This window comes from Felis catus, chromosome C1 (genome assembly GCF_018350175.1).
Source record: "Felis catus isolate Fca126 chromosome C1, F.catus_Fca126_mat1.0, whole genome shotgun sequence".
NCBI lineage: Eukaryota > Metazoa > Chordata > Mammalia > Carnivora > Felidae > Felis > Felis catus.
This window is the reverse complement of record NC_058375.1, coordinates 148,231,980-148,244,681: the sequence shown is the minus strand read 5'-3', so window position 1 is coordinate 148,244,681 and position 12,702 is coordinate 148,231,980. Positions and strand designations below refer to the sequence as shown.

The window sequence follows — 12,702 nt, the reverse complement described above, 5'->3', positions numbered from 1 at the left end:
CTAATAATTGAGTGGATACAAAATGGGTTTTTTATTAAAGACCTATTTATATACAATGGTAAGCAGTAGAAGTTAGGCCCTGACTACACGCTGCATAATTTACTGTATTTCAAAGGGAAGGCTCTGGCTTACTCACGGTGAACATTGTTGTGAATAGGGGGAAAACAGTATTGACATTGTAAGCCAGAAGATAAATGTGGTTTTTAGAACAGATGGAAGTTAGCGCTGGTGATTTTGAATATTCACGAAAAACCAAAACGTCCATGACATGTAATCCGTCATTTTGCTAAGGCACAACTTTAAATTGCCCCCGGAGACTGGGATAAGGCAGCTCACTCCGCCTGTGAGTGAGCCTGGTGGTCCCCTTGGAGCCTGCAGCTCGAGACAGCTGGGCTGGTCCGATTCAGTGGAGTATGCAGTAACTTTCATAGAGTGACAAAACTTGGTTTCCTTGTGAAAAATGGCTCTACAGAGAAAGTCCATTGCTAGTGCTGGTGATGGACGTGAGCACAGAGTGAAGGAAGAAGGGGATGGTTCTCAGAAACAGAAGTACTGAATAAATTAGAGTCGAATATTGAATCTGGGAGGGGCTCAGACCTCAGGAAAGGAGGGATCTTTATAGAGAAAGAAATAAGAAAGTGATTCATGAAACCATTCAAGAATGCTCCAGTTAGGTAAAAAAAAAAAAAGGCTCACAGGTAGAGAGAGAAAATGCTCTTGAAAGTTTAAAAGGGAGTCAAGACATTCACAGAAAACACAGAGATGCTCTGAAAGAAGGGCAGGGCTTGGCAAACACGGTCCCCCTTCCCAGAGGTCTTGGCCCTCAGTGGTCCTGCACCTCGGCACTCCTGTGTCCCCTCCCCAGCTGTAGAGTGACAGGCCACAATCCTATGTTGTCAGACCTTTAATTTTTAGCATTAGAAACTCCCAAACTGTATGAGCTTCTTCTAAGAAATTCAAACAGTATGGATGTAAAAATAATTAAAAAAAAATCTCTTTAGGGACCTGAAGGATTTCTCTCAAGAAGTATGGGAACTAAGAATTATAATGCATACTTGCATCAGGCACCAGCTGGACTGTATGAACAGGGTGTGGAGGAAGCTCCTTTTCACTCATCAGGGGACAGTTTGGCTCAAAGGAATGGTGTGTTGAGAGGTTAACCTGGGTGGTAATTTAAAATAGCAATATTGCCAGGCACGGTGTAGGGGCTTTCCTGTAAGCTGCCACAGTGAATCCTCAAGGCAACTCTTTAAGGTAAATATTATTGCCCTTGTTCTTTGTCTCCCTCCCTCCATCTTTGTGTCCCCCCACCCACACCCCCCATCTCAGGGCAGGCATATTTTAATGAGTTCAGTACCTATTCACTAATCCACATGAGATCCTACCAAATCTCCCCTCCCTCTCTCCTGGCCTGTCGTCAGCTGTGGGGCTGGTGTGGAGCTTGCTGGTTTATAAAGGGCTGCTTCATTCTCTCATTTGATTTGTACAGCAAACCCGCAGCGAGGACAGCAGGGTGGTCGGCTCCCTTTCAGACACGGGGTCAAGGAAGTTTTCAAATTTAGATGAAAGAATTGGGGCAGGGTGGGCTCACCACAGCACACCCCAGGTTACACAGCCAGTGAGCAGCAGATCCAGGGGGTAACTGAGGTCAACTGGAGAGTCTCTGATCTCTCCTTTACCCCACAGTCGGCTTGAGTGTGGCAATGCCCTTGGAGACAAGCAAGCTAAGTTGGTGAGTGTGTCAAACTTGAAGAGGTGCTCAGTGTCAGGTTCATGCAAGTGCCAACCCTACAGCCCTGAGGGTGGATGCTTCCTGCCATTTTGTACCCAGTGTGCCTGACTTGCCTTACCCTAGTCCTGATGCCACCCTTGGGTGTAAATGGCCGTGGGACAGTGGTTCTGCCTCAGGGTGAGCACTTAACACAGATCTGAGAGGGAGAAGCTATAAACCATTTATGTCATTTCTTTTTTTACTTAGAACATGGTAGTTGGTAAATTAGCAGATACCAGTCTCAAATATCAGAAACGGAGAATTAACTTATTTTGTGGCTCACGAAATGAACCGTTCTTGAAAATGTACCTTCCCTGATCAATGTTTAATTAATGAGCTTGGCTCTTGCTGAAAAGGGATGGTCACAAAAGATAGACACCACAAAGGGTACCCAAATATGCCAAGAAGCCAGAAAGCAGAATTCAGTTGCTGATGATATAAAATGTCATCTTTTTATATAAATCAAAAGAAGAGTCTTATAAATGTTACTCTGTTTTTGAAGCTTACCTTGTCACCAGAACATACCTATGAGCTCCTTGTTGCGAACATCTAGTGCCATATTCCTCAAGGCAGTTGCCACAGAAGAAACAACTCTGTCATTATCCATTCTCAGAAGTTCTACAAGGATGGGGAGCCCTTTTTCTTTGCGGACGGCTGCCCGGATATACGCTGCAAACTAGTGAGTAAAATAGGCCAACAAGTAATATAAAATAGAGTTCAACCCAGATGTTACTATCACCTAAAAAAGAGGTTTCCAAAAGATAAACTAATAGATTAAATGTTTTCTTTCCAATTGGAGAATAAATCTGTGGTGTCAGTAAAGAAAAAACCATAGATGGGGATAAAGATAGGCTAGGATGACTGATTTAAAAAAGAAATTCTAAAGCCTAAAAATCTCAAGCCACCATCTGCCAGATATTTTTGTGCAGAAAAGAGAAGGCAGTGATTGCTTTCTACCTCAGATACATAAATATGATTAAGGACGGATCTTGGGTCTTCTTGGCAATTGGCTCCATGCCAGGTCCAGAGGCTATAAATAGGATGGCAGAGACAGTAACTGATCACTGCACATTGCAGGAGAACCTGTCTCCATCAAGTCATTCTTTTCCTATATTCTCTGCAACAATATTTAGAGTTCAGTAACCTTTCAAAGAGATTGACTGAAAAAAAGCCCTTGCCTCAGAAGAAAAGGAATTCTCCAGAAACACTGAGCATCATAATTCACACACACTGGTGAAAAAGTAAGTATATTTGTGTGCAGGATGCTTTCTTATTCAAGATTAGTTAGCTGCTTTTTTTAATTCATAGTCAAGAGATTCTTTTGTGACTATGAGGCAAGTTTGTTCAGCATGTGTACCATTTGAATTGGAAATGAATGCTAGCTAAGTCATCAGGGAAATAACCAAAAAAAAAAAAAAAGTAGCATTTGAAAATTGGGTCTTTAATCTTGTTTTGAGCTTTTATTGACATTTTTTACCAATGCAAATTGTTTTTCAAAATTTAGGAAAGTTGAAAAATGTTGCTCATGAAACATCTAATACTTTCCTGCTGTGGTCAAGACATAAGGATAAAGATCTGCCAGCCCTTTGTATTATTTTGAACATTAAAATACATGATTGACCACTCAGTTTCTTGAATGCCAACAGATTACTTAAATAATACAAGTAAGAGGAAAAGACTCATTCCAAAGACCCTATTAACATTCTTTATATGAAACGATACTCCTATTTTTCTAAATCAGATGAAATCTATGGGGGAGGGGGAAGGGAAATGGAATACTTGATTTGCTATAAAGCACTCAAGGCAGCATTCTCAACTTCTCTCTGAAACCTGCAAGAACAGAGCCAACACCTGGCTCATGTGGAGACCACTTGGCTCAGCCCAGCGCAGAGTGCTTCCCTTCTGGGGCACCACCACTCCCAATTTAGCCTCTGACTTGATAGCATCTGTGGTTAGGATTTTCTTAAATTTTTTTTTAAATATTTATTTTTATTTTTTGAGAGAAAGAAAGAGCACAAGCAAGGGAGGGCAGAGAGATGCGGACAAAGCAGGCTCCAAGCTCTGAGCTGTCAGCACAGGGCCCGATGTGGGGCTCGAACCATGAACCTTGAGCAGAAGTCGGATGCTTAACTGACTGAGCCACCCAGGTACCCCAGTATTTATATTTTAAGTGAGCTTGCCATCTAACTTACATTCACTAAATGACCATTCAACACAACTCAAATCACGTCTATGTCAATTATTATCTTATTTATTGTCATAAAATAAGCTGGATGTGAACACTGGGTCACCAACATAAATATTTATCAATACTTATGTGCCACACACAGTCCTAGGTCCTTCACATTTATTATCTCTCTTAATGCTCATAGCCACCTCATGAGGTAGGTCTTATCTCCATTTTACAGATGAAGAAACTGAGGAGAGAAGATCCAAGGCCCCTAGCTAATAAGTGGAAGGATCAGGATTCAAAACAAAGGGGTCTGGGTCCAGAGCCAGCACTTAGATGCTAAGCTACTTAAGAACAACAACAAAATAACCCATTGGCTTAGCACTAGGCCGTAAATATCTGTGTACATTCATTATAGCAGCTGACTGCACGTAAGAAACCATACCTAGCCTGAGCAGTGCTTTTCACTCTCATGGATAATACAGTGGTCAAAAGCTTCTCATTTGGGGAGGTGGTGGTGGCAGAAGTAGCCAAAAACAAGCATTAGAATAACTTTACTAAAATATACATGTCAGGAAATTTTTAGAGGTTAAAAATATTTCAGACAAGGACTGTCTGGGAAATTGCTAGAGGTTGTTTAAGAAGTTTTGAGACCCTGCTTACAGTAACAGTAGGAAACCACTCTCAGTTTTCATAAAGAAGTCACACACCTTCAAAGGGATGTGGTAATGTGCATCATCCATATGTCTGTAAGCATCTGAGAGAGGAACGGTGGCCCCTCTCCCTCCCACCTCAGCCGTAATTCAGGCCCCTGACATGTCTAGCACGGAATCCTAGCCTCTATTTTCCTCTTCTTTGAATTCATCTTCTGCACCGTGGCAGAAGGGACCCAGTAGTATCCACATCTGTGTCACCTGTCTGCTTAAACCCCTTTAGTGGCCCTTGTGGTCTGCAGGTCACGTCCCAGCTTCTGAAGCTTGGCCGTCAGACCTGTCTGCGATGGCTGGGTCTAACCCAGGCCACACTTGCCCTGCCCTTGATGCCCCAGCAACCATCCTGCAGTCTCTGCCACACTGTCCTTTCCTCTCTTGTCCCTTTCTCTAGATCACTCCCTCTATATACCCAACCTCACACTCTGTTGGCTTAATTCTGCTCATTAAGATTCCATCTGGGTAGCACCATCCCTCTAGGAAACCTTCCCCATCTCCTGGGTTCCCTCTTTGCCTTTTTCTCACCTGCCAGGCTGGGTTAGATGTCCTTTTCCAAGACGCCACAGTACACATATCCTGTGAAGGCTATGCTGTACTGACTCTATCTGTACATTTTTCTTGCTAGTCTTCAGCTTGTACAGGGAGGGCCGTGTCACATTCATCTTTGGATCTCCAGAACCACTTGCTATCTCCCTCCTTTTTGTGCTCCCACCCTTTCCCAAACTCCAAACAACTGTGTCCTTTTCACCATCATTATTGATCTGGCTGCACAGATGGAAAGAATTGTAGATAACTGGAAGACATCATACCTTCCAATTTCCAGCAGAGAGGTTCTGGAGAGATCCGGCAGAGCCTTCCAAGGTGGCTGGGTTGGAACTTTCTGCCAGAAGAGTCAAATATGGTTTTACCACTGATGGATGCCATAGCATCTCAACCCCTTTGGGGGACTTAGACAGTCCTGGGATAGGACCAACTCCATCCCACTGAAAGACAAAGAGCACACGTGAAATGGAAACAAAATGAACACAACATTCCTGAAAATATTCCTCTTTGCTGGATTCAGCTATAGTTAGGTAGAAAAACTGTATGAGAAATTTTTTTTTCTTGCCAAATATGTGATTTCTTACTCCTAGAAAAATGAAACCTTAGAGTTTCATGTCAAATAAAATGCTAACTTGATCCTCCTGTGGCGTTCTCTTTTTCTTTTTCTTTTTCTTCCCCCAGCAGCTTGGCTCCGAGTCCTTGCTGGGAGACTCTTTTCCTAGTAAGTCATCCAGCTCACTCAGCCCCAGTAGCCGGGCCTGTGGGACCTCCAGTTCCAGCCGATAGGACAGGTTCCTCAGGGTGCACACGCAGTTTTCCACAGTCTGAAAACCAACACGGCGTATAATTAAAACCATCGTAGCACATTACTGCGAAAATGCTTCTGTACTGAGCTGCAGTGGTCATAAATAAATGTAGAATATGAGCTCCTTTTTTACTTAAGGAAACCTGAAACAATCTAAGGAAAGAATTACAGTTCCAGAATTTCTGTGGGATACCCAAATGACAGTGCAGGGCTATCCTCGGTACATCTGTGGCCCCGATCGCAATGCTGCATCTGATGAAAATGTGCAGGGCTCTGGAGGAGAAAATGCCCAGTGTTCCTGCTTTAGCGCGGCTGCACTGGCAGGGGTGTACCCAGGTTGCCACAACGTCACTCCTTTTCGCCACTAGGAATCCTTGCCATGGCAAGAGGTGCGAGCAACCCCCTCTCTGGGGAAGCCCCTCCCCCCAAGTCCCATCTTCGGCCCTTGCATCCATCTCCCTCTGCCCTCCCTCTGAGGAAAGTTCCATCAGCTCTTTCTCTGTTGACATCTGCCTTCTGTACATGGTCTTTTGCTTCTTAAAATCTGTATCACACCTCTTGTTGGGAGGCCAACTGTCACTTCATTCAGAGCGCCTAATGCCAAGCTCAGCTCTTTCCCAGGATGGTCTCCTTCCAACTTGCTTACTCCTCTCCATTTCATCTGCACATCTTTTGGATCAACGAGGTTCAAATAAAAACCTGGCCATCACTTTGAGTTTTTCCCCCATCTTCTCCCTGAGCCTACCACTCATCATTCTCTTCTCTCAGACCCACGTCTATGACACAGGCCTATTTATGGCCTCTCCTTATCTAGCCCATAGCTCGCCCACTTGGAACTCCTGACACTTTTAGTCCCTCCTTTCTGTTTCTTGCCCCCACCTTCCTCAGCTACTGTTCCTGGGGCAAGGATGGGGAAAACTGGAGGGGAGCAGAAGGGGCTCCTACTGGGAACAGACTAACCAGCAAGGCAACAGAAGGAGGGTTGAAAGGGCCAGACTGGGGATGTAGAGAAGGGTATCCATGTGAGTGTGGGGTGGGGGCTGTGGCCTGCACTGGGGCAAGAAGGGCAGAGAGGTTGGTGGGTTATAGTGCCTCGACCAGGAACATTTATTCAGTAATACTCAAATACAGATGGGTCTGATTCTAGGCACAGGGGACACAGGACTGGAGGCAACAGCAGCACGGGCAGTCACCGTGACAGTTAGCCCAGAAGAACCACAAAGAAAGTTAGGACCCTGCCACACCACACTAAGTCCTTGGCCACACGGAGTCACTCAGTTTTCGTGGTTCTAAGGCTATTTTCTTAAGTTGTCATGTCCCTGTTAATTTGTAATTTTTAAATTAATCCCCTTAATCTGGAGTGTAGACTAATGAGGAGGAAAGGCTCAAGAATCCCAGAAAGAATCAATGGCATGCAAGGAGCAGCTTCAGGCCGCTGTCGTCATCTGCCACCGTACCCCTCGCATGGCAGGCCGGCACTGACCTTGCTGTCGTAATCGGATGTGTTCACACATGTGTGGATCACATACAGGAGCGAGTCCACCAGCTCCTCACAGGAGCGCATTTGCTTCCTCGCTTCCTCCCCTGCAGAGCTGAGGTTCCTGAAGGGGCAGAGACACGTGGGAGCTGCTGAGATGAACAGCTTACTCCTTAGCCACGGAGCCTTATCTTAACATCAGAGAGAACCGACGACAGGCAGCAACCGTGCAGATGCCGTGTGAGGAGGCATTTTAACATCTCGAGAACTCACAATAACTAGCTCCCTGTTGTCAACCCAAATAGAAAGGAGCAGGGGCATCTGAATTCTGTATCCCTCAGGTGACACCCTACTTTCTAACCTCCTAAAAAGTTGTTTTGGGGGCTATCCTCCTCAGTTTCCTCACATGTAAAAAGGGGAGAATATTGATCACCTCATAGGGTCGTGTGAGGAAGAGATGCTCCATATAAAGCAATTATTAAAGTGCCTGGTATGTCAGTTAGCTATGGTTGTTATTTGTAGACAGGCTTTGCTTCCCTTGTTGGGCCACCAGATATGGCAGGCTCCTGTACCTATTATAATGTTTTGCATGTAGTAGGTGGTCATAAATGCTTCCTCACTGAACGAACAGAAGAAAGGTCACTTGTTGTATAAATATTCAAGTTAAATATGGACATTTGCTTATGCTACACTTTTTCTCATCTTTTCAAATATAAAAAACCCTGAAAATTGCTTTAGGTCTCATCCGTATTGAAACTTTTTTAAGATTTTATTTTTTCAAATAATCTCTACACCCAGCGTGGGGCTTGAACTCACAACCCCAAGACCAAGAGTTGCATGCTCTACCGACTGAGCCAGCCAGGCAATCCATATTGAAAATTTTGATACCAGTTTGCCTTCATGAACTGATACCATATATTAAGGATCTATCTCGTTTTATGTGGTATTAGCAAAGGTTCTAGGATACGCTAAGATTTTGCAAAAACTTAGGCTAGATAAGGGGGTCTGGAATGATTTTTCTTTTCATCTTTGTTTTTCTGGGGCCAGAGAGACAATGTCATCTGTGGTCCCTACTCTGTTCTTATCTTGTGTCACTTCTCAGTAGCACTTAACAGCTGCCATCTTCTATTCCTTTATAAGCCCCTGGGACCCTTCACTTCTTTGGTTTTCCTCCCATCTTGCTGCCTTTCCTTCTTAGTCTTTTCAGCCAGGGGGACCTCCTGGAGTGCCCAGGACTACTTTGGTCCCTTCTTGATCTTTCCATTCTCATGGGTGGTCTCCCTCTGCCCCCTTGGCTTTAATACAACCCGTGGATCCATGCATGACTCCCAAATGTCTATCGTTAGGCTGACCCCTCTTTAAAACTCTGGGCTCCTTTATCCAACTGCTTTCCGGATATTACCACATGGATAGCTAAATAGACAACTCAAAATGGACATGGCCAAAGCTTTCAACTGCTCACCCCTCTACCCTTTCTTCTCCCTGTGTTGCCAATTTATCCAGCCAAAGATTGAGGTATTATCCTTATCTACTCCCTCTATTCAATCCATTAGCAAATTCTGTCAGCTCTCCCTCCACAAAAATACCCTCTATCTCCTACCTCTCTCCAGCACCTGGTGTAGGCCACTGTCATCATCTGCCTGGATCTCTGCAACAGCCTTGGCCTCCAGTCTCTACTGTTGCCCTTGTTTAGTCTTCATGCTGAAGCCAGGATCCAGTCCCATCACTCCCATGATTAAAGCCCTCTGTCAGTTTCCCAAGGCACTTGGAATGAAGTGCAAAGTCCTTCCTCTGACTTCAAAAATCCTGCATAATCTATGGTACTACTCTGTGCCTTGCCCATTAAGCTCCAGCAGTAAGCCCATTCTTGCCCCAGAGCCTTCATACTACATGTTCTCTTCACTTAAAATATGTGTCCTGACCCCACTCCACTCTCAGATGAGCAGCTCCTGGTGGTATTTCAATGTAGGCTTTAATTTCACCTCCTATGAGGGGCCACCCGACCATCAGAATCATCTCCCAATAAATCCTACATTACCATGGCATTCATTGTTATTTTCTTGATTGTTTTCCTCAATAGAATATGGTTCTGTTGAGCAGGGTCCTGTCTGTCTTATTCATCACTCATTTCACAGAGAGGGCATGCACCAAATGTTTGTAGTCCTGAACCTGAGGGAGCCTGACTGGTGTGTCCTGCCTCTGGGAAGCCTGGCAGGCTGGCTGAGGAGTGATCACATTCTCCCCAGATGCAGGGGCAGGGAGAGCTTGAGGTGCTCCTTCCACAGATCATCAGTAGGGGATACAAACTGCCGTCTGATGCACACATCTGATTTAGGGAGCTAGCCTGCTTCCCAGGATCCTGACTCTTGTCATCCACCCACAGCAAGGGGGTTGACAGTCACTTGTCACAACAGTGGAAGGCTTCAGAGCAGCAGTCTAGGCTCCCTCTCTATCTTTCAAGCTCTGTTATGGCCTTACATTGGATGTATGGCTTAAATGTTAGCGCTAGGTGTCAGATACTTCACTAAGCACTTTATATGGAGCTGATTCTTCACAAGTGTGAGATGGTGTTATTTTCCCTATTCTAAAGATGAGGAAGCTGAAGCTCAGAGTGGGGCAGGAAGCCACTCTGCCCAAGGCTCCTGCTTCAACTTCCCAGAGCACTGTAAGCCTGGGACACTGGGTAGAAACTGAGCTGATGAGTGTTAATGGCAAATAATAAGCACTACTGTCCATAAAGGGGCCTTTATGAATTTCACATGCTAAAGATAATGACTTAAAATAGTATTTGGGCTCACTTTCATTTATTTATAAAACTCAAACCCAATGATTGTTTAAACCACACACCTTTTTGCACCTTTTAAAAGCAGAAAGGTTTTAACCATCACATTTTGAATTTAAACAAAAACCAGGCTGTAAACACATTAGCAGTCAGGATGTGATAACCAGAAAAATGCTGTTAAAGTGGAAAACACAGGAATTTTGGCAGTAATTCCGGACTGAAAGGGCCCTTTTTACTAATCCACAGAAGGGTCATTTATCAGATAATGTCTTTCAGGCCGCTGGTCTGTGCTCATGGTGTTTAACTCACAGGATAAGAGTCCAGTGGTCATTTACCTACATGGTAAACGTTAATAAAATGAAGTAAATCCTCTTAAAATCAATTTAACCATAACACATGCTCTTTAATCAAAGAATTGGAAAGAAGAAATAAAGAACTTACCTCAGGCAACCTGTCGTATTACGCAGAACGAGTGACGTCTGAAATTTAATTTTATGATCATCATCAAAAGAAGAGTTATTCCATCCAGAATGTGGAACGATCACAGTGTTTGTTAAGGTCGAGAGAGCATCTCGAATGATTGTCATCTTTACAGCATCACATGAAGATAAATTCCAAAGAACTCCTTAAAAATGAGATTTAAAAAATCCAATTATCAATTAGAGATCCTGCAGGTTTAGGAATAAACAAATAAACATCAGATGTGAACTCGTTCTGTTCCAAATCTAATCTATGGCCTGAATTTGCAATCAGGCAGGGGTGGACCTCTACTAACTGCTGAGTGAACATATGTGAGCTCCTGGCAGCCCATCACAAAGCCGTAGCAGTCCATCTCTTAAGTTTTAGAGCCGACGTATCTATCAGACAAGATGACTGTGGCTTCTGCAGGGTAAATTAGAGCTACTCTTTGTGTGGGGGGGCACAATCCAATCAAGGGGCACAAACATACAAACATAACACATCTGTGGGTGTCGTAAAGCTGTCATTCACTGTATCATCCCTTACATTCAATGCTCTGTGTGGCAAAACCATTTTTAGACTTCGGTACATGGAAAAAAATTCTTTCTCAAAAGACTGACATGTTTCTCTACATCATGCTTCCTCTTCCTACTGGGAAGCTCAAGCTTTTTTTTTAATTCTTTTTTTTTTTTTATGTTTTTATTTTATTTTTGGGAGAGAGAGTGAGAGTGGGGGAGGAGCAGAGAGAGGGAGACACAGAATCCGAAGCAGGCTCCAGGCTCTGAGCTGTCGGCACAGAGCCTGACACGGGGCTCAAACTCATGAGCTGCAAGATCATGACCTGAGCCAAAGTCTGACGCCCAACTGACTGAGCCACCCAGGTGCCCCGAAGCTCAAGATTAAATATGCTTGCAGTAACATATATAGAGGGTGGTTACATCTGTTTCACCTCCACATTCAGATAAGGTTTAAACATTTTTATTTCCATGTTAAGAGTTTTACTGCCATGTGCAAGTTACTGCCATTCCTTTTTTGGATCTAGGCGAGACTGACACTACATTACGTCACCCCTACTATAATTCATATCAGGACTGAACAACAGACTTAAATGCAGCTTATGAGAGTATTATTTAAATTGTAAGCCTATTAGAGTGTCTTTATTTCTGTATCAACTATAAGGTGGGTTATTGTTACAGTACATATATTTTCTTATAATTATTCTATAAGATATCAGAGCAAATTCAAGATTATACCTACTCTATGACCCTTTCACATCAGTGCATTTTCCTAAGTCAGAGAAAAGTAGGTAGAGGAGAGGTGGGGCAGCTGGCACTGAGGTCCTGACGTCCCTCAGAGCCCTGCACTCCTGATGCATTGTTGACAAGATGCTCAAAAGCCCATACAACAGTGCTTTTAGAATTATCGACCAAAAAAAAAAAAAAAAAAGCTTCAGGCCCTGTGAAGGGGAAGGAATTGGCAAAATCTGCCCATTTCCATGGGAGCGTGTCAGGCTTGTGAACATGACTGATCAAGGGTGTTGGGAGAACTGCTGCCTCCAGTGCATGGTAACCGCGGATTGTCTGCTCAGCCTTCTCAGGGCCTGGAGAAATGGTGGGGACCTTTATAAAAGAGGGAGGTGTGACAGTGCTGACGGGACCTTTTCCTTTTAGAAGATGGAGAAGTACAGACAAAGGGCTTGGAGTGAAGATAGTAAACTGATATTCTGACTCTAAGCCGAGAGAGGACCACCCCTTCCCTGCAGGTCTGCCCTGACCTACCCACACTGTTGAGGGAATGGTTGGTAATGGAGGCTGATGCTTGGGCTCTGGCTGGGAAAGCCGTCTGCTCTGCCCTGTGCCTGGTTCCTTTCCTCTTTCACTTGGCTTTGACTTCTGAACCTGGCTGGATGGGTTTCCTTTGTCCCCCAAGGACTTTTACCCTTTCTCTGCTTACTCTTTGGGGTGGGATGGCTCACCATTAGCAAA

At 44.2% G+C, this 12,702-nt stretch overlaps 1 protein-coding gene across 13 annotated transcripts in view; it reads right to left on the bottom strand.

The window, feature by feature from the left end:
- PKP4 (plakophilin 4) overlaps positions 1-12,702 on the bottom strand; it is a 238,618-nt gene that overhangs the window by 12,844 nt on the left and 213,072 nt on the right. For all 13 annotated transcript variants that reach the window (XM_023259341.2, XM_023259342.2, XM_023259346.2 and 10 more), the window contains 5 exons: positions 10,700-10,883; positions 7,483-7,600; positions 5,827-6,018; positions 5,461-5,634; positions 2,297-2,447 (listed from right to left, as the gene is read on the bottom strand). In XM_023259341.2, the coding sequence (XP_023115109.2) occupies positions 2,297-2,447; positions 5,461-5,634; positions 5,827-6,018; positions 7,483-7,600; positions 10,700-10,883 (819 nt within the window). The remainder of the gene's footprint in view (positions 1-2,296; positions 2,448-5,460; positions 5,635-5,826; positions 6,019-7,482; positions 7,601-10,699; positions 10,884-12,702) is intronic.